The sequence below is a fragment of the Heterodontus francisci genome, chromosome 37 (assembly GCF_036365525.1).
Source record: "Heterodontus francisci isolate sHetFra1 chromosome 37, sHetFra1.hap1, whole genome shotgun sequence".
NCBI lineage: Eukaryota > Metazoa > Chordata > Chondrichthyes > Heterodontiformes > Heterodontidae > Heterodontus > Heterodontus francisci.
Window position 1 is genome coordinate 9,086,755 of NC_090407.1, and position 20,947 is coordinate 9,107,701.

General features: G+C 41.7%; 1 protein-coding gene across 10 annotated transcripts in view; it reads left to right on the plus strand.

The window, feature by feature from the left end:
• The first annotated feature begins 12,120 nt into the window (after nucleotides 1-12,120).
• The window catches only part of samd11 (sterile alpha motif domain containing 11), a 231,663-nt gene continuing 222,836 nt past the window's right edge, over nucleotides 12,121-20,947 (plus strand). The window contains exons 1-2 of one of the 10 annotated variants that reach the window (XM_068017043.1): nucleotides 12,121-12,158; nucleotides 15,039-15,130. In XM_068017043.1, the coding sequence (XP_067873144.1) occupies nucleotides 12,122-12,158; nucleotides 15,039-15,130 (129 nt within the window). In that variant the 5' untranslated portion in view covers nucleotide 12,121. Of the gene's footprint in view, nucleotides 12,159-12,193; nucleotides 13,243-13,793; nucleotides 13,853-14,178; nucleotides 14,237-14,275; nucleotides 14,945-15,038; nucleotides 15,131-20,947 lie in introns of those variants that run through there. The other 9 variants (XM_068017037.1, XM_068017038.1, XM_068017040.1 and 6 more) reach the window with 9 other exon arrangements.

A 20,947-nucleotide genomic window follows, 5' to 3' on the forward strand; every position in this document is an offset into this window, starting at 1 on the left:
AAGTGGCAAGTAAAATTCATGCCACACAAGTGCCAGGCAATGACCATCTCCAACAAGAGAGAATCTAACCATCTTTCCTTGACATCCAATGGCATTACCATCATTAAATCTCCCACTATCAACATCCTGGGGGTCACCATTGACCAGAAACTGAACTGGACCAGCCACATAAATGCTGTGGCTACAAGAGCAGGTCAGACGCTGTGAATTCTTTGGCAGGTAACTCACCTCCTGTCTCCCCAAAGCCTGTCCACCATCTGCAAGGCATAATTCAGGCGTGTGATGGAATACTCTCCACTTGCCTGGATGGGTGCAGCTCCAACAACACTCAAGAAGTTCGACACCATAGAAGCCTGCTTGATTGACACCCCATCCACCATCTTAAACATTCACTCTCTCCAACACAGACACACAGTGGCAGCACTGTGTACCATCTACGAGGTGCACTGCAGCAACTCACTAAGGCTCCTTTGACAGCACTTTTCAAACCCACGACCTCTACTGCCTAGAGGGTCAAGGGCAGCAGATGCATGGGAACATTACCACCTGCAAGTTCCCCTCCAAGCCACACACCATCCTGACTTGGAACTATATCGCCATTCCTTCACTATCACTGGGTCAAGATCCTTGAACTCTCTTCCTAACAGCACTGTGGGTGTACCTACACCCCACGAACTGCAGCAGTTCAAGAAGGCAGCTCACCACCACCTTCTCAAGGGCACTTAGGGATATGCAACAAATGCTGGTCTAGATGGCAATGCCCACATGCCCCAAATGAATAAAAAAAAATTTGACACTGAGCCACATGAGGATATTAGGACAGGTAACCAAAGCTTGGCAAAGAGGTAGGTTTTAAGGAGTGTCTTAAAGGGGTGAGAGAGGTTAAAAAGGGAGAGAGGTGTGGGGAGGGGATTGCAGAGATTAGGGCCTAGGCAGCTGACAGCACAACTGCCAATGAGTGAAGGAAATCAGCAATGTGCAAGAGGCCAGAATTACTGAAATAGCATTGGTGTTTCAAGACCGTTAAAATCATTCAACATGATTTACTCTTGGGCTACATGTTGTGCATCATTTTGTCAACTATTTTATATATGTATATATTACTTAATGCAAACATTGTTTTCACAATCATGTTTGTCTGTGGATTTCACACAATGTTAAATGTTAGGTAATAATTAGTGTCATTATCTGGTAAAATATAGAGTTCCAAATCAAACTTTTGCCCAACGGGACCGCAGTTAACTATACACAGTGGTGAAACTATCTCTCTGGACAGAGACCTGTAATAAAGCTACTGTGCTGCAGCTATCTCAGCAGGATGTTTCTCGACAGCAAGAAACTGTGCAATTTAAACTGAGCAAACAGACCCTGACTGAAACTTTTAAAAATTGCTGGAAAAGTACTGCGGGATGGTCAGCAACTATAAAAATAAAAGCCAGGCCAACATTTTGAGGGCATACTCTTTATTAGGGCTAAAACCTCAAAGCTAAGGAAACATTTAAATTTGGATGAGAAAAAAAAAAATGGGTGGAGGAGAAACAATAGATAGTCCAATGGCAGAGAAACTCTACCTGGTGGATTTCTTAAGGAACCTGGTTTGGTGGTTATTAAACATGGTGATGTGTTTCTGTGTGCGTCAGGCACCCGACCCAAAAAAAACCTACTTCATCAAGATGGTATTAAATTGAGACTTGGACGATTATTTAAAGCAGCAGCAAATGGCTCGAAAATTACAATGAAGAGACACAGAACATTTTTGAAACATATTGTGTTATATTGACAGAAATCTTTAAAGTAATAATATCCCACAGTCAGATTTGCTGTGAAATATGAGTACAGAATATTCCCCATGAAAATCTCAAGTGCCTTTCAAGAAAACAAAGAACATAATATAATACGCTTTTATTTTTGTTATTAAATAATATTCATATGATACAACTTCATCAGGCTCATGAGAGTAAGAATAGACTTGAGCTGTGATAAGTCTAACTAGTCAAGTATACGGTTGTTTATTGACAAATTTATTTATTTATTTTATTTAGAGATACAGCACTGAAACAGGCCCTTCGGCCCACCGAGTCTGTGCCGACCAACAACCACCCATTTATACTAACCTTACAGTAAATCCCATATGCCCTACCACCTACCTACACTAGGGGCAATTTGTAACAGCCAATTTACCTATCACCTGCAAGTCTTTTGGCGGTGGGAGGAAACCGGAGCACCCGGAGGAAACCCACGCAGACACAGGGAGAACTTGCAAACTCCACACAGACAGAACCCAGAATTGAACCCGGGTCGCTGGAGCTGTGAGGCTGCGGTGCTAACCACTGCGCCACTGTGCCGCCCATAATATAAGAGCTTCATCTGCAATTATCTTTTGTCAGCTGGTCAGATTCCAAAGTTTAGTTTAGAGATACAGCACTGAAACAGGTCCTTCGGCTCACTGGGTCTGTGCCGACCATCAACCACCCGTTTATACTAATCCTACACTAATCCCATATTCCTACCACATCCCCACCTGTCCCTATATTTCCCTACAACCTACCTATACTAGGGGCAATTTATAATGGCCAATTTACCTACCAACCTGCAAGTCTTTTGGCTTGTGGGAGGAGACCGGAGCACCCGGAGGAAACCCATGCAGACACAGGGAGAACTTGCAAACTCCACACAGGCAGTACCCAGAATTGAACCCAGGTCGCTGGAGCTATGAGGCTGCGGTGCTAACCACTGCGCCACTGTGCCACCCTAAAGTTACAGCCCGTAAATGAGTATCTTTAATTTCTGTAGCTTCTTATTTCATTTCAAATAACATGTAATTTCAAGTAATTGGGAGGAATAAATGACCACAGGTCCTGATCTTTCTCAGTGTAATTGAAGCAGTTCATGAACGAACTGAGGTGAGCAATTCCTTCTCATTTCTGCAAGGTGGCTTTACTGCAGTTTCGACAGTTCAATCGGAACAGCATATTTTACTGCTCGATGTGCAATGTAACATATTGAAATAAGTTGCATTCACACTTAGAAGCAATCTCATGCTTGATCTGTACTGGTGCATTCATACTTGGCTCACAGTTAATAATATACTCTCTATCTCTGCACCCTCTTACAATCATCTGAGATCTCTGAAGCTTTCCAATTCTGGCCTCTTGCTCATCCCCAATTTCCTTCACTCCACCATTGGCAGCTGTGCTTTCAGCTGCCTAGGTCCTAAGCTCTGGAATTCCATCTCTAAATCTCTCCGCCTCCCAAACTCTCTCTTCTCCTTTAAGTCATTCCATAAAATCTACCTCTTTGACCAACATCACCTGTCCTAATATCATTTTGCCTGGCTCGGTGTCAAATTTTGTCTGATTATGCTCCTGTGAAGTGCCTTGGGAAGTTTTACTACATTAAAGGCACGATGTAAATACAAGTTGTTGTTGTGATCTATGGGACAAGTGGTGGCACTCCAATGGCTACACTTTCAGAGGCTGGATCTATGGGAGTGACAAACTTACTAAGGTAGTTTCCATTATAAATGCGAATATAGGGATTTATAAGTTAACAGGAAATGCATACAGACACAAGATTTTAAAATTTATTATACAGATTATAAGTATGGAGTCAGGCATAGTGGAATAGTCAATATTACTCAATAATTTAGGAAGAACTTAATAAAGTTAGAAGCTGGTGATCTCATGATCGGAATAAGTTTGGTATCTAACCAAATGGTGTAATCTGCTTATAAACTCTTCTTGGGTCATAACAGGTTCAAGTCCCAACCTAGGATTTAACCACCTAAACTAAACTGACACTCCAGTGCAGTATTGAGGGAGTGTTGCGTTGTCAGATGAGATGCTAAGCCAAGGGCTGGTTTGCCTGTTTAGGTGGACATTTCTACATAATACTACTTGAAGCAGAGGAAAAAGAACAAGAACAATTTGCACATATAGTGTAAAAAGAACATCCCAAGCTGCTTCACAGAGACATAATGAAAAAGATGTACGCTGAACCAAAGGAGATATTAAGAGAGATGACCAAAAGCTTGGTTAGAAAAGGTGTTTTAATGGAGTCTCTTAAAGGAGCAGAGGAAGGCGGACAGGTTGAGGGGTGTAAGTGGGGAATTCCAGAGAGTAAGGGTGAGGCAGGTGAAGGCAGACGCGCTAACGATAGAGTAAAATGACAGGATATGCACAGGAGGCCACAGTCAGGAGAACAGAGAGTTTGGAGTGGGTGGTAGGGCTGGAGGATATTACAGAATCAGGAGGGGCAAGGTCATTTAGGGATTTAAACATGAGGATGACAATTTTAAATTCGAGGGGGTCACAGGTTAAAAACCAATGCAGGTTAGCAGATGATCAGCACTTGGTGTAGAAAAGGATAGAGGGAGTAGACGTTTGGATGAGCTGATGTTTATGGATAGTTATACCCTTTCCATTCTGGCATTGTCCTTATCAATCTTTTTTGCACTTTCTGCAGTGCTTCTATGCCCTTTTTGTGATATGAAGTCCAGAACGATGCATGGCAAAGTACGGTCAGTTCTATTTCAGTGACATCATAAGCAGGGACTTAAAAATGTCACTGGGGAGCTCACTATCTGTGGACACAGATTTTTTTTAACTCAGTTATATAATCTATTTTATTGTGAGACCTGGGACTGCTTTCTTAAGATCACTGGAGATCTTTCACACAAAGCTCTCAAGACCATGTTTTAATCATTTCTGACAGGGTAGTTTAGAAATTTTCACCATTATTCTTTCGTATTTCAAAAATACAAATAACTGCCCTGCTGGTTAATACTAAGGGGCACAATTGTTACTTCAGTTTACTATTCATTCAGAGAAGGAATGGAGGTGAAGAATACTTTCCTAATGGTCAGATTAAATAGAGATGCTATTTAAATAGAGAATTGTGGAATGTGTTCAAGGCAGCAGTCTCACTGAGAAGTGCAGGTATGTGGCGAACAATGAGAGTGATACGTTTTATCCTCCCAAATTTCCATCCCTTTTCTCCGCTGCTCTGTTGAATGTGCCAACTCTGGCTGGTTCCACGGGCATCAAGCTCCTTCTTGTTTTTCATCTAGGTCTTCGTGGGTGAGTATAGCAAGTGAGTGTCAGCAAGCCACTTGATAACAGAAGATACCACGGTTAAGTCCAATTCTGTTTTCACCCAACATAAGCAAATACATACTGTCTGATAAGAATCACTGCATAGCGATCAAGAGGGGAAATCCTTCCTGATTCCCTTCCTAGCCCATGGTTACTGAAACCAATTACACTACTGTAATTGCTAATTCAACTGAGTCAGCTAACTCAAGACAGGAGCCTTTAAGGTCCAGTATTACCCCAGGCAGCTTCTTTACCATCAACTGAAATGACAGTACTGCCTGGAAGTCACTCCCATAAATTAATTTCTATATTATATATATATCGTGGAAATGGCAGGAGAAGTTTTATTTTATTTTGATCATTTCTTTGCCAGTAGCAGGCACTATGATGCGCATCAATGGTCAAGGCACCTCATGCAAGCAATGATCCTTCTCATGGCAGATTAACCATTGTAGTATAATAACTGCTACCGATTAGCCGAAAATGGCAGCCAGTAAAAATTATATACAAGGTAACACTGAGCCCAGGATGTCCTTGAAGGGTTGCAATGACACCATACTCCACTGGAGTAATGTAGAAACAATTTATGTTCTATTCTTTAAATACGCTTCACCCTGTGGTATTTTAGACAATGCATACAGGTAACATTCATTGCAGGCTGTTACATTAAAGTTGTGGCAAGTTTTTTTTTGCTGAAGTTAGGTGGCATGATGAACTGCCATGAATTACACATCTGTACCATCAAACAATTTGATGGGAACTGGTAGGGTTTTGCACCATATGATTTCAACTGAAATAGTATTGGATTTTATTTCACGTGTGTTACAGCATATTGTACGCATAATATATATACACACACTATCTCTTTTATTTTACAAAGGTTCCTTTTATATTCATACTATATATCCTTTATTTTACAAAGGTTCCTTCTTTACAGCCATTTTTAGTTATTTCTCCCTCGGTATAGATTTCACATTCCCCAATTAAGAGGCCAGGCCGGCAGTTTAATTCCCAGGACTCTGGTGCTGTGCAGCTCTGTAACAGGCTGCTTCGAAGCACGAGAGGATTCTGACTTGATTTGCCCTCTGCTTTTTCCCTTCCCTCCCTGCGGAGAAATCTCAACTCCATTTATAAATATTTAAAAGATCTGCAGTGCCAATGAGACATGGAGTTCAGAATTTAAACGAGCTCTGTCACAAATTGTTGAAATGTCTTATTTTGGGACCTTTGCCTCTACCTGATTCCTGTTTATAATCCTGCTACGATGATTTGCGAAAAGGGGGTTAAGAACCAGGGGAGAAAGGTGAAAGCCAGCTCACATAAATTGTCTTCCATTATTTGTCGTTTAACTTTGAATAAAAACAACAATAAGAAATTCCCTGATGGGTCATTGGGCAAATGTATCATTTGCTTATATATCACACAGAGTAATTACACAGAAATCATTGAACAGAAACAGGCCATTCGGCCCAACCAGTCCATCCTTCTCCCAACCTACTTCATCTCACCCTAGCAACATATCCTTCAATTCCTTTCTCCTTCAGGTGCTTATCTATCTTCCCCTTAAATACATCCATGCTATTTGCCTCAACTACTCTCTTTGGTAGAAAATTCCATTCTCACCACTCTGGGTAAAGATGTTTCTCCTGAATTCCCTATTGGATTTATTAGTGACTCTCTTATATTTATGGCCCCTAGTTTTGGACTTCCCCACAAGTAGTGGAAACATCTCCACGTCAATGCTATCAAATCCTTTCATAATTTTAAAACACATCTATCAGGTCACCCCTTAGACTTTTATTTTCCAGACAAAAGAGACCCAGCCCTTCCAGTTTTTCCTGATAATTATAACCTCTCAGTTCTGGTATTATTCTTGTAATTCTTTTTTGCACCTACTCCAGTACCTCAATATTCTTTTTGTGATATGTTACAGCATAGCCATTTCTTCCCAATATGCACCGAGATGAGTGTTGGGGATGGGGAAGCATCAATTCATGTCCACATACATACATTTCATTCGTAGTCATGAGCCAGAGTTTAGGAGTTGAGTTGATAGCTACTGTTCATGTAGCTGAAACATTAAATAGCTACTAATTTTCTAGATTAGTTAAGGCTGATGTCAATGTGATGAGATAGAGACTGTCCACAGTAAACTGGGCAAGTCTGTTAATGGGTAAGACAATGGAAGATCAATGGCAGGTGTTCAAAAAAGAATTTAATGTGATACAGAACCAGTTTATAAACCTAAGGGGCAAGAGCTCTACTTGCCAAAGAATGGTGAAAGAGGTAAGAGACAACATAAAACTAAAAGAAAAAGCGTCCAAAACTGCAACAAAAAAAAACCACAGATCCTGCAGAATGGGAAAGATACACAGAACAGTAAAGGGTGACAAAACAGATAGTAAGAGCTACAAAAAGGGAGTATGAAAAGAAAATTGCAAGGGATATCAAAATCAACACAAAGGACTTTTACAATTACATTAGGAAAAAGGTGGTCAGGAGCAATGTGGTTCCCTTAAAACTGAACAGTGATATTGTCAATGAAAATTAGGAAATGGCGGACATGCTGAATAATTACTTTGCATCAGTATTTACAGTAGAGGAAGAGGTCAGAATGTCAGACATCCCAAGAAAACTAATATTGAATCAGGATCAGGGACTCACCCAAATTAACAGTAATGAAGAAATTAATGGCACTAAAGAGTCTTTATATGAACTTTCAGAAGGTATTTGACAAAGTACCTCATAAGAGACAGTTGAAGCTCATGTAATTGAAGGCAAATTATTGATTTGGTTAAGAAATTGGCTGAGTAGCAGGAGACAGAGAGTAGGGATTATGGGCAGGTACTCTAATTGGCAGAATGTGAATATGTATCGGTGCTCAACTATTCACTGTACTTATTAATGACAGATGGTGGGATAGAAAGGCATATTTCCAAATTTCTGATGACATAAAGACAGGTGGAATTGTAAGCTGTATAGGTGGAAGCATAACATTACAAAGAGATATTGATAAAGTAAATGGGCAAAACTGTGGCAAATGGATTTCAATGTAGGCAAATGTGAGGTCATCCACTTTGGACCTAAAAAGGATAGAACAGGTGCTTTCTAAATGGTGAAAAGCTAGAAACAGTGGGGATCCAAAGAGATTTGGGGGTCTAGGTACCTCGGTCATTAAAATATCATGAAGAAGTATAGAAAGTAATCAAAAAGGCTAATGGAATGCTGGCTTTTATATCTAGAGGAATAGAATACAAGTGGATAGATGGCATGCTTCAGCTGGCCTTCACAGCCACTCCAGGCGCTGCTCCACAAACCACTGACCACCTCTAGGCGCTTACCCATTGTCTCTCGAGACAAGGAGGCCAAAAAGGAAAGGAAAAGGAAAACTGAGATTAACAGGTTTTTGTTAGCCAAAGGTATTAAGGGATATGGGGAAAAGGTGAGATTTTGGACATAGGTTGCTGATCAGCCATGATCTGATTGATGGCTTGAGGGGCTAACTGGCCTTTTCCTGTTCCTATGATCTGAACACCAATGTAGGAGCACATTCACCACGGGTGTTGCAGTGTCTCAGCATCGTCTCAAAGGCAACTAGGTATGCACAATAAATGCTGGCCTTGCCAATGATGACTAATCTCAAGAATAAATAAAATGAGCATTGGTGCTGGGTCATTTTAACCAGGAAGGTCTGTAATGAGTTGCCTGTTCTCAGCTAAAGCACCAGCTGGGGTGCTACAATTGGTCTCAATGTCCTTGCATGAGAGATGGGAAAAGCAGCCAGGGCTCCTGCTCCACAATACCATCTAAATATCAATATATGTCAAATGGTGATAGAGCAGGTCAGTTGTGATGTTCCTACGGTCAGACAGTTTGTCATAATTGCTGTATAAAGCCCACACATGAAAAGTGTCCACTTGAGTGAGCCAGTGGAAAGCTAATCCACATGTAACTGCACCTCAGTGTGAGATATTGACTTCAATGAGAGGAGGGAAGGAAATTCAAGGGAAAAAAATAATCTGGATTATTAGGTAGCACAGTGAGTTACTCACTACCCTTGGTTTCACCTCCAGGATTTGAGATTAAATCCTACCTAGACTGATGGAATGAGTGTGTTCTCTACATGTTGGCTTTAAGTTTCCTTTGTGAAATGAGTTTGAGATGTCTCAGTTCAGTTCCTAGTGGGTGCAAATCCACTGCACCAAACTCCAAATGACTGCATTCATTACTGCTAAAAGGCTATGAAAATAGTTAGTTGTTAAACAAGAATTTTCAAAAGGACTGTATGAGGTGAGGCAATGCAAAAGGACTTTATCTCTATGTTCTTTTGGGCCTCCTTATCTCGAGAGACAATGGATACGCGCCAGGAGGTGGTCAGTGGTTTGTGAAGCAGCGCCTGGAGTGGCTATAAAGGCCAATTCTGGAGTGACAGGCTCTTCCACAGGTGCTGCAGAGAAATTTGTTTGTCGGGGCTGTTGCACAGTTGGCTCTCCCCTTGCGCCTCTGTCTTTTTTCCTGCCAACTACTAAGTCTCTTCGACTCGCCACAATTTAGCCCTGTCTTTATGGCTGCTCGCCAGCTCTGGCGAATGCTGGCAACTGACTCCCAAGACTTGTGATCAATGTCACACGATTTCATGTCGCGTTTGCAGACGTCTTTAAAGCGGAGACATGGACGGCCGGTGGGTCTGATACCAGTGGCGAGCTCGCTGTACAATGTGTCTTTGGGGATCCTGCCATCTTCCATGCGGCTCACATGGCCAAGCCATCTCAAGCGCCGCTGACTCAGTAGTGTGTATAAGCTGGGGGTGTTGGCCGCTTCAAGGACTTCTGTGTTGGAGATATAGTCCTGCCACCTGATGCCAAGTATTCTCCGGAGGCAGCGAAGATGGAATGAATTGAGACGTCGCTCTTGGCTGGCATACGTTGTCCAGGCCTCGCTGCCGTAGAGCAAGGTACTGAGGACACAGGCCTGATACACTCGGACTTTTGTGTTCCATGTCAGTGCGCCATTTTCCCACACTCTCTTGGCCAGTCTGGACATAGCAGTGGAAGCCTTACCCATGCGCTTGTTGATTTCTGCATCTAGAGACAGGTTACTGGTGATAGTTGAGCCTAGGTAGGTGAACTCTTGAACCACTTCCAGAGCGTGGTCGCCAATATTGATGGATGGAGCATTTCTGACATCCTGCCCCATGATGTTCGTTTTCTTGAGGCTGATGGTTAGGCCAAATTCATTGCAGGCAGACGCATGAAAGCTCAATGACGACATTGGCTGCCAAACGTGGAAGTCTCTTCCTTTCCTCAGAATTTGGTGAACACAAAGTATTCACCAAAAAAATGGAAAGTAAACTTAATTTCACATTAGATTTCATTTGACACTTGTGATATAAGTGAATCATTGCCATACCATTTTGGTGTACTGGTATGTTCCCTCCTATCTCAGATAGGAATAGTGTAAGATAAGACAAGAGGTGGGGAGAGAGATAAAAGCAAGTAAGAAAATAACACTGCTTTATTTGGTGTAAACCAAATATTCAAAGTAAGACATTTAACACAGGATGGATACCACAGGGAGGGAACTGAATAACATGGCATTAAAGACGTACATAGGCATCCTTCACAATGTAATAAATTCCATATTCAATAACCTGTTACTGAATATTCTGACTTTTTGTTGGTTTGCTCCCAATTTTCTCTGCTCAGCTAAGACATTAACTCCTTACTGATTCCACATGTACCCAGCACCCTCCAATATCTTCCCCAGATAGTGAGTGTTAGCAGGCTATTGAACCACAGGATGCATCACAGCTGAACCTCAAATGACTTCTACATATGTGCAGCTTCAATGGAGGGCAATGGAGTGGGACGGTTGGCTGCTTTTTCCCTCCCTAAACCAGGCTAGGAGTAGCCGATTCATTCAAAGACTGGAAATTGAACTCAGGATCTCCATTGCCATAGGGGTCAACTACTCAGTGAATAAACTGGCTGAGCCATGGGGTGAGGTGGGGTGATGAGAGGGACCTTACTGCATTTACACCAATAGTGTAATGCTCAGTTTTGAAGAGTGTTGAAATTGGCTTGGAAACTAATTGAAACAGAACCAACTCGTAACAAGGATAGCTAGATGTCCATTGGCTTCGGAATGGCATGTCATTTGCTCTTGGATTTCAGCTGAATGTTACGTCAACCTGTCTGCCGCAGGTAGATGTTAAACCACATTAGGGAGAGACTGAGAGGTGATACGCTTTATGATAGTGGGAAGGAGAAGGCAAAGAAATTGTCACACAATCAGTCCTTTCTGAGTGACTCCTGTTTGATGATGGTGATGTAGTGAAGGCAAAATGGAGATACAGTAACCAGCGGTGACATGAAGAAACACTTTTTACGCAACGAGTTGTTATGGTCTGGTATGCTTGAAAGGGCAATGGAAGCAGATTCAATAGTAACATTCAAAAAGGAACTGGATAAATACAATGAAGGGGGAAAAATGGGCAGGGGAGTGGGACAAAATTGACAGGTCCACCAGAGAGCTGGCACTGGCACTGGCACAGGCGCAATTAGCCAAGTGGTCTCATTCTGCACTGTATCTTTCTATGGTTCTTTGCAAGTGCAAGTAATCAATCACAAAAATTACTAACCATATTTTATCATTCCTTAAAATAACTAAATATATTTATAATCATATCCTGGACAATATGCCCTGTTTCTGAATAAAATGGTTAAACAATGCTGTTTGTAAACATTCATTATCCACTGCCTTGGAGTTAAAATGATCATTCTGAACTTGAAAGCTATATTTCTGGAAATTAAAACGAAGCAATCATTATTTCATTTGGTTGAAAATGTCTGTCAAAACCAGACAGGCTTGGAATATGAGCAGTGGAGGAGGAAATATTCCATAATTAATTGGACAGAAAAATGTCACTGTGTCGTCCGTTGAGCAACCCCCTTTCCTTCCACTGACAGACTGTGATGTTTAAATGGGCCAAGTTAGCAGCAGCAGAGAGGGCAAATCATGTTTCGTCTATGTCTGAACTAAAGCGTGACTCCAGAAAAAAAAAATGTAGGTTTAAAATAAAATGTATGAAGCAGTCCAGTCGCTAATAACTTCCTTTTTCAAAAAAAAAAAATACGTGTTTATTTGGAAATCTAAAGAGGGAGTTTTTTTTGAAAAAAACTTTTACATTTGGTGGAAATTATCCAACTTTTAAAAAGTGTTTTATCAGAGTGGAAGCAGAGATGTACAAGTGTGATCGTTTATAGAGTTGATGTGCCCCGCAGATCTTGTTAAGGTTCATTGAAAAAAAAAGAGGGAGAGAGGGGGGAAAACTTTAACTCGACCAGTGTGGTTAAATCGAATTAAAACCGCTGCCAGTTTCGAGCTCGCCCGGAAATAAGAAAAGGGTATCAGTAGAAACTGCTCCAGTGAGAAGGTGGGTCGATAGTGGATCAATAAGCATTTTACCAACATAATGTACACGGCGGCGAATACCTTTCCAAGATGTCAGGTACGGAGAAGCAGATTAGAGAGACGGGAGAGGTCGGAGTGTTAGACCCAAGTAAAACGGACAAGTCGTGCCTCGTTGAGGGCTGGGGATATCACAGGTCGAAGCTTTTCCTGCATTTTAACGGCTTGGTTAAGAAGGAGAAACTACAGAGAAAAGAACTTATCGCAGGCGTGTTCTCCAAAGATAAGGGGCTGTTCATGAGGATGCCAGCAATCAAGAAGGAGAGAGCCGATGGCGAGATGATCATTCGGGGTCTGCTGGACGGTCTGCCCGAGTATCTGGCCCCTTTGAACGCGGCGACCATCCAGGTGGTGACCCCCCACCCGCCGCCTTATGAGCACTTCTTCGCCCAGCACCAGCGCGCCTTCCTGGGGCTCCATGAGACGCGCCACCCGGAGGACCTGATGCTGGAGCGCTTCTCTTCCATCCCCGATTTCCAGCCCATCTTTGACAACGGGGAGCCCTGCATCGAGGTGGAGTGCGGCGAAAACAAAGCGCTGCTCTACATCCACAAGCTGTGCCAGGGAAGCAAAGGACCCTCCATCCGCTACAGGGGCGACTGGCTGACTCCCAACGAATTTCAGTTCGTCAGCGGCAGGGAGACCGCTAAGGATTGGAAACGGAGCATAAGGCATAAAGGTGAGTACATTAACGAGAGAGAGAGAGAGATCACTGGATTTATCAATGCAGAGGAGGGAGAGATTAAAATGTGATTATTGCTCACTCGGGGGCAGCTCGCATCTTATGCCCTTGATTGAGAAAGTTCTATGCGTAAAAGTTGGCTGAACTGGACCCTGTTTGGGCAAACTGTACAATTGGATAGTCATTCATCACCGCTGTCCTCTGGTAATTAACTAATTCAACACAACAAATGACCAGGAAGTGGTAACAAGTGCGATTACTGTGACTGGAATAAAAGCACATTTGTTTTTTTTCTCAAGGAAATAGTAGCAAATGTTGCTGCAGTTTTTGTCGTTGTTTGGTTTGTTTGTCAAAGGTCTGTGAAGTTTAGAGAGAAGAGTATAAGAGAAAGACGAACCAGGAAGTGAGATTACTGTCCGCAGTGTTAGTTTGCCCCGGAGTCTGCTCTCTCTCTTTCTCTCTGTATCCCAGGCTCAACTGACAGGATGCTGGTGGTTCAGCAGAAATGAAAAGAACCATTTTTTTGGGCGGGGGGTGGGGGGGAGGACCTGCGCATTTTTGTTTTTCTCCTAAATGGTTTCAAAGTGTAAAGGAAATCAGGAAGTGGGTAAGCTGAACCATGAAATGTATTGATCTGGCTTTGCTTGTAGAATCGATTAACGTGCGTTGATCAGAATCGGACCATTAGGGGTGTGGAGGGAGGGGGGTCCCTTTGGCTGTGTCTATAAGGAATGGTTTGAAGATTGAATGAGCCAGGAAGTGGTTAGTAAAGGCATATAATGCAATCAGATTGGACAGAGTGTTAGTTTGTACCTATCACACAATAACCAACGTGATACTCTGAATCAATCAGTTGCAGAAATGGGAGATGTGGGTTTGGCATTTGCTTTTTCTCTTTGAGTTGGTGGGGTGGGGTGGGGTAGGAGGAGGGAGGGGGGGGTGGGGGAGAGGAGGGTCTGTGTTTTCTGACTGCTTTCAAACCAGCAAGACGGTAAGTAACGTTGTGGAATGTGACTAGATGCCCCAATCGTACTGTGCCTACCAGAGAATCACAGTGCTTGTGTTTTGATCCTTGTGGGAACGACATTGGGATGGGATGCCCACGTGCTGTTATTGAGGGCTGAGTGAGTTGCTGCCTTGGCTTGTGAGTGTTAGTCCCTCTGACAGTCTCTGGCTCTCTGGCAGTGCCTGCTTTTGCTACTGTTTGTTAATCTCTCTTTAGCAGTGTCTGGCTCCGGGAGTATATGCTTCTGGCAATGTGAAGTGTCTGTTGCACTGTCTGGCTGTGGCAGTGCTGCTTTCTCCAGCAGTCTGGAGTTCTGGAAATGTTTGTCTCTCTCTAGCAGTGTCTGGCTCTGAGTATCTGCTTCTGGCAGTGTTTAGTGTCTGGCTCTGGGCAGTTTTTTTGGTTCTCTAACTGTGTGTGTGTGTGTGTGTGTGTGTGACTCCGCTCTCTCCAAACAACATTCATGCCAGCGCCATTGTTACAAAGAGGAAAACTGCCGCATTTACTCAAGAGTTCCGTCGTTTTAATGTAAACCGGTAATTATCTGCTCGTGTGGCGGAGCAAAGATGAAAGCAGCGGAAGGGAAGTGTATTTCCCAGTATTTTTAAGGTGTCCTATTGTGTTGCTGCCGTTCTGGGGATTGTTCGTAACTAATTAAACGTCTGTTTAAGGAGGACCGTGAGCATTTGAGAGGTGAATTTCTACATAACACAAAAGTTTACGCTGCGCAATAGCGCGATCTCAAGGTGATTTTTGTTTTTAATAATTCATTTCATTTTTAATGCAGGGAAAAGTTTGAAGACGCTTATGTCAAAAGGAGTCTTGCAGGTACATCCTCCAATCTGTGACTGCCCTGGGTGTCGAATTTCGTCTCCAGTGGTAAGATTGTTGTGTTAACCCCCACCCCACCTGAATTTTAAGTCTCTTCGTGGCTTTGTTGTGGATCCAGGAAATGCCATTTTAACCAGCTCTGAGCCAAATGCAGTGTCTGCATGGCTAATACGTTCAGAATATTCAGCATGAAAATGAAACGACTGTTCCCAGTGAATCATACAACACATTTTAGCAATTAGAATCAGTTTATAATCGGACTGACCATTGACAGAGTAACTCCAGTTACTTTAATTAAATGGCGATGTATTTATTCCAGGAGACACAGAGGGTAAATATTTCTACAATGGATGTCAATGCAGGTCTTCAAAGGCTGTAACTTTAAATTGTTTTTAAAAACACACAGGAGTCCTGTAGTCAACGTCTGAACAATTAACTTCTTTTTCCTTTGCTGACTTCATCCATTGTGGAGGATTAATAAATCTTATCCGCCTGTCAATCATATTAGTGCATTTTCAATCTTCCTGGGAGAGTTGCGGGGGGGGGGAGGGGTGTGGGGGTCAAGGTCATTTATCAATTTGTTGGCGAGGTCCCAGGGTCGACCCCCGTGGCCTCTTGAGAAGGGAAAAAGTTTTTGGCAAATTCGCAACAAAACATAAGCATTTATTTTCCTCTCTTGCTGGCCGTCAGTTGAAGTTCACATGAATGCCTGGATAAGTTCGGATTGATTAAACTAACAGGACAGGTACCTGTTTTTTGTAGATTAGTCTCTATAGGGAAACGCCGTTTTAAAATAATAAGAATAACAAGTTGCTGCGTTGATGTCAGCTAACTGAAATGAAGCATAGATCATTATTTCAAACTAATTACTCTCCGGTTGTATTGTACGCATATTTGGCACATTAATTGTGAAAGGGAAATTCATGTCAATGCATTCACTTTATTCAACGAGCTCCTTATTCTAAATGTCTGGTTCTGATAAATTACTTAAAGTGGTTCAATAATTATTGCAACGATGACCTCCACTTCCCACAGTTTAACATTTGAGCTGCAGTTTATGTGCATAATGCTGTGTAATATATGATGGGGCATCTCAAATGGGTTCTCTTAAGACAAGAACTGCATTCGTTGTTTGCATTTTTGATCAGTAATAATTCTGCTGAGAGAGTGGGAGGGGAGCCCAGCCCAGACATTGGTTGCTATGCAGAAGTAGAATTTTAAAGACCAATGTTGGTGGCTGGAACATTTTCGTTTAAAAAAAAAATGGAAGTCGAGTTTAAAGAGACAATTTCCTGATTGCACATCTGAAAAATCTGGAACCACCTGCCCAAATGAAGTATGACCACAAACCACTTATTCCAACAGGTTTCCCAAACGCAAATGACATTGAAGGACTTTTCCATTTTGTAAACTGGAAAAAATGGATTACTAAGGATGTGTTCTTTCTTTAAACTATTGAGCAGTGTGGAACAGTTGTGTGTTAATATGGTATTCGACTACCCTTGTGGAAATGAGGAAGCCCTTTTGTTACTAGGATAGGTCACATACATGAGCACACAAAACCATACAATATTGTGCTTACAGGATCATCGAATATCTCACAGACACTGTAGGAAACTCAACTGTGAGCTCTCAATAATGCTATTGATAGTGAGATGGTCTGGTTGGGTGTGGTGGGTAATGGTGGATCATCCCACTTGACTTTTGTGAGGTTTGAAATTTCGATTTTCTTCACCACTCCCATGTTCAAAATGCAGCCGAAGCCATTTGGTACCAACATGAAAGTTCCAGTATTGGTGCACCCTATGGCTTTCTTTGATAAAGTACACATTACATTTTTTTTTTAAATTACAACATTGAGATCTCGTCATTTTAGTGTGTTTCATGATGCCCATCACAATGGCAGAATGGCACATAACTAAAAGACAATTGTAAAAAAGAAATTGAGTTGGCATTTCTGAAAGTATTTTGAAGTTGGAGATAGTGTGGAGATTTATTTTTTGGTGCTCTTAACATGCAGCCTAGTTGACACATTTACTACTCCACCTCCTTACCAGACCTTGCCAGCTAATATAATTCTACTACAGTTGAGTTTTATGAAGAATGCAGCTTAATATTGTACAGACACATTTTACATCACAGGAATCTTGTGTGTGCACACTGGACCATATCTAATTGAAAAGTCCATTTTCTTGCAGTCTGTCAGGGCACTGAACTTTGTATGCTGGAGTTGGCCATTCCAATGTAGTTTGTAAATATTGTTACAACTTCTGTCTTCAGGGCCTTCCTTCTCTTACCCTATTTATTTTTCTCCTCTCTGCTTTATCCTTTTTTCTCTGTACTACCTTTTCCTTCAGGGAGCTAGTGGCTGTCCAATGCTCACTTTTTTCTGTCAGTGGTGCCAACAGGCCTTACCAGAGATGAAAGTACAGATTTGTGTAGCACCATGACCACTGAGTGGCTGGTGTTAGCAGGAAAGGTCTGGTAGTGTAGTTGAACACTTGACATTTTTTTACCCAGTATCTGCAGTCAACATTCATACACAAAGTGCACATTGTGAATTGCAATCGCTAGTAGCAGTTATTCCAATTACATTTTCTTGATGGCTGTGAAGCACAATTGTGCCAAAGGAACAGGAGTAGGCCATTCAGTCCCTTAAGCCTGCTCTTCCCCCACCCCCCCTCACCCCGTCCCCCCATTCAATTAGATTGTCTGTTTTGTCAACTCCATTTACCCACTTTGGCTCCATATCCCTCGATACCCTTACCTAACAAAAATAACACCAGGAATGTTGGTGTAAATTAACCAGGCAGAACATGAAAAGATAAGCCTACATGGGTGGGAAAAGGCCAAGCAACCAAGTCATGTTTGTTCCATTATCCAGAATCTCTTCAGGACTCAGCCTGACTATAATTTTCTTTCTCTTAGCCTGAATTCTTAAACTCTTGAAATAGGAGAGAAAATATCTGTCTACAATATTTATTGCTGGATTTAATAAGCAGTAGATAGTGTTTTTCATCTCGATATATCCTTACTGTACCATAAAACCATCTAAAACACTGTACATCAGTTGTTTGTGATGAGCCTTTATCTTGCATTCACAATCTCTCGTGCATATAAAGGCCTAATGGGCTACAGGTGTCAAATCTTCCTTAGACGCACAACTGTGCTGTGAGGTTCTGTTTCTGTAAATAATTTTAATGCTGACTTACAAAGGCCCATGTACAAGGTTTTGAAGCATTTTGACACTTCTGGGGACTCCATGGTCAGAAGTTTCAATTTCATAGAAAATCTATCGCAACTGTTGGAAGTGGGGAAACTAGGAGAAAAAGGTAATTGTGTCCAAAGGCACTTTATTTCACTACAACAAATGGTGTATTTTCACAATTAGTTTCATTGTTATTAATTGGAGGTTATTTGGATATATTACATAGCTTCAATGCTATATCGTTTAATGTTTGGAATTGATCATGTGCTTGCCAAATCCCATTTTTAAAAAGTGAAGACCAGTACAATCCATTTGGCTGGTCTGTGATGCTATACACTCTTCAGAAGAGCATGTACAGTTAGATACTGGGTGGTTCAGGCAGGCAATAACCTCTATAGATTTTGCAGCACTAATTTAGTACCAATGTTCATCAGGCTATTGCTGCTATTCCTATGAATGTATTTGGCAAATCAAATATGTGACTGCTGTAGTATTGTGCTAGGTCAACGGTTTATCATGTCTCACTTGGTGGAGTGACCAAAATTTCCCAGCTAGCCAAGGCAAGATGTTACCAGGAAACTCTAGCAAGTTACCAGCAATGCAGTGTCTGGAAATGAGTAATCAATAAAGTTTAAAAGCTGTTTGTTTTTCTTTTTTATCATTTGGGTCCTCTCCTTCATGAACCCAAAATCCTTAAAAGGTGTTGGTGAGTCCAATTAGAGAACAATTATAGTTTTTAAAAAACTATATGAAAAATCCCAAATGTAGTTTTGTAAAGAAAAACAAAACTGGGACTGCATTACCTTTTTAAGCTGTATTTACATTTGAGGAGGTGATACTGGAGGCACAGATTTAAGGGATTGGTGGAAGGATTAGAGTGGACATGAGGAAAAACTTTTTCACCCAGAGAGTGGTAGGTGTCTGGAATTCACTGCCTGGATCAGTGGTGGAGGCAGAAACCCTCAATTCATTTAAAAGGTACCTGGACCTGTACCTGAAGTGCTGTAACATGCAAGGCAATGGACCGGGTGCTGGAAGATGGGATTAGATTGGGCGGCTAGTTTTTTCAGCCGTGCAGACACAATGGGCTGAGTGGCCTCTTTCTGTGCCGTAACTTTTCTAGTAATAGAATGTTATCGTTTATCGTGAGGGGAATTGAATACACAGGAGGCTATGCTTCAACATAGGTGAGACCACATCTGGGGTACTGTGTAGAGTACTGGTCTCCTTATTTAAAGAAGGATGTAAATGCATTGGAGGCAGTACAGAGAAGGTTTACTTGACTAATACCTGGAATGGGCAGGCTACTGTCTTACAAGGTAAGATTGGACAGGCTAGGCTTGTGTCCACTGGAATTTAGAAGACTAAGAGGTGACTTGATCAAAACATATAAAATCCTGAAGGGTCTTGACAAGGTGGATGTGGAAAGGATATTTCCCCTTGTGGGAGGATCTAGAACTAGGGGTCACTGTTTAAAAATAAGGAGTCGCCCATTTCAGACAGAGATGAGGAGAATTTTTTTCTCTGAGGGTCGTGAGTTTTTGGAACTCTCTTCCTCAAAAGGCGGTGGAAGCAGAGTCTTTGAATATTTTTAAGGCAGAGGTAGATAGATTGTTGATAAGCGAGGGGGTGAAAGGTTATCAGGGGTAGGTGGAAATGTGGAGTAATCAGTTCAGCCATGAACTTATTGAATGTCTGAGCAGGCTGGAGGGGCCGAGTAGCCTGCTCCTAATTCGTATGTTCATATGTAACGTGTTTGTGTAAACCAGTGTTTCTCTGGTATTCATGGCTATTGATGGGCCCCAGCAGACAGCCCAATGAGGTTTTCAAATAAAATGAAGTTAAAAAGGAAATATTTGTGTGTGTGTGTGTATGCACATTCACTGCCTACATATTGTGCATGGACATGGCATGTTGTGTGAGCAAACTCAAATCAAATTGCCATTCTGTCCATGGTGGGTCCCATCACATTAAAATACTCGTTTATAGAAGCAATAAGCAAAGCTAATGAGGATACAGTGTTTACCTCAGAGTAAAATAAAAGCAAAAAAAAAATGCCTCATAACTCTAGGTGGTGCCATCCAGTGTTCTAATTAAGGTGTAGTGGACAGTTTTGTAGAGTTTAGACTTGAATGGACTCACTTCCTAAATATATATCCTATAAATACCATAAAGAAGTTGCTTATCTCTAATGCCTTTACAAATTGGCCTATTTTCATAATTTGCATCTATTCTGAATTACATCCAAATGCATGGGTGAAAGTCAAGATTTCAGAAATAGATCTATTCCTGTTTTCTATGCAGTTATTGATTTAACCTTTTATTTCAGTAAATCACCAATTGGACATATCGCTGGCTACAAACGAAGAAGACCCCGCCTCTTCAATCAGGTGTAAAAATCCAGTTTTCTGCACAGTTAACATCTGGCTGTTCAGTCTAATAGAACCAAATATCATTAGAATCAATGTTCAAATCAAAATCTTGACAGTAGATGCTGCAGACAGGGGACTGAGTTACCAGTGGTAACTGGAAAAGCTTTTATGCATTTTTTTTTTTAGCATTGTTATGGTTGACTTAGTCCCAACACTTATTGCTGGAGACACAAGTTAAAAGAATTTCTGCAAATTGGCTGAGTTTACTATGAACCAAAACCTGCA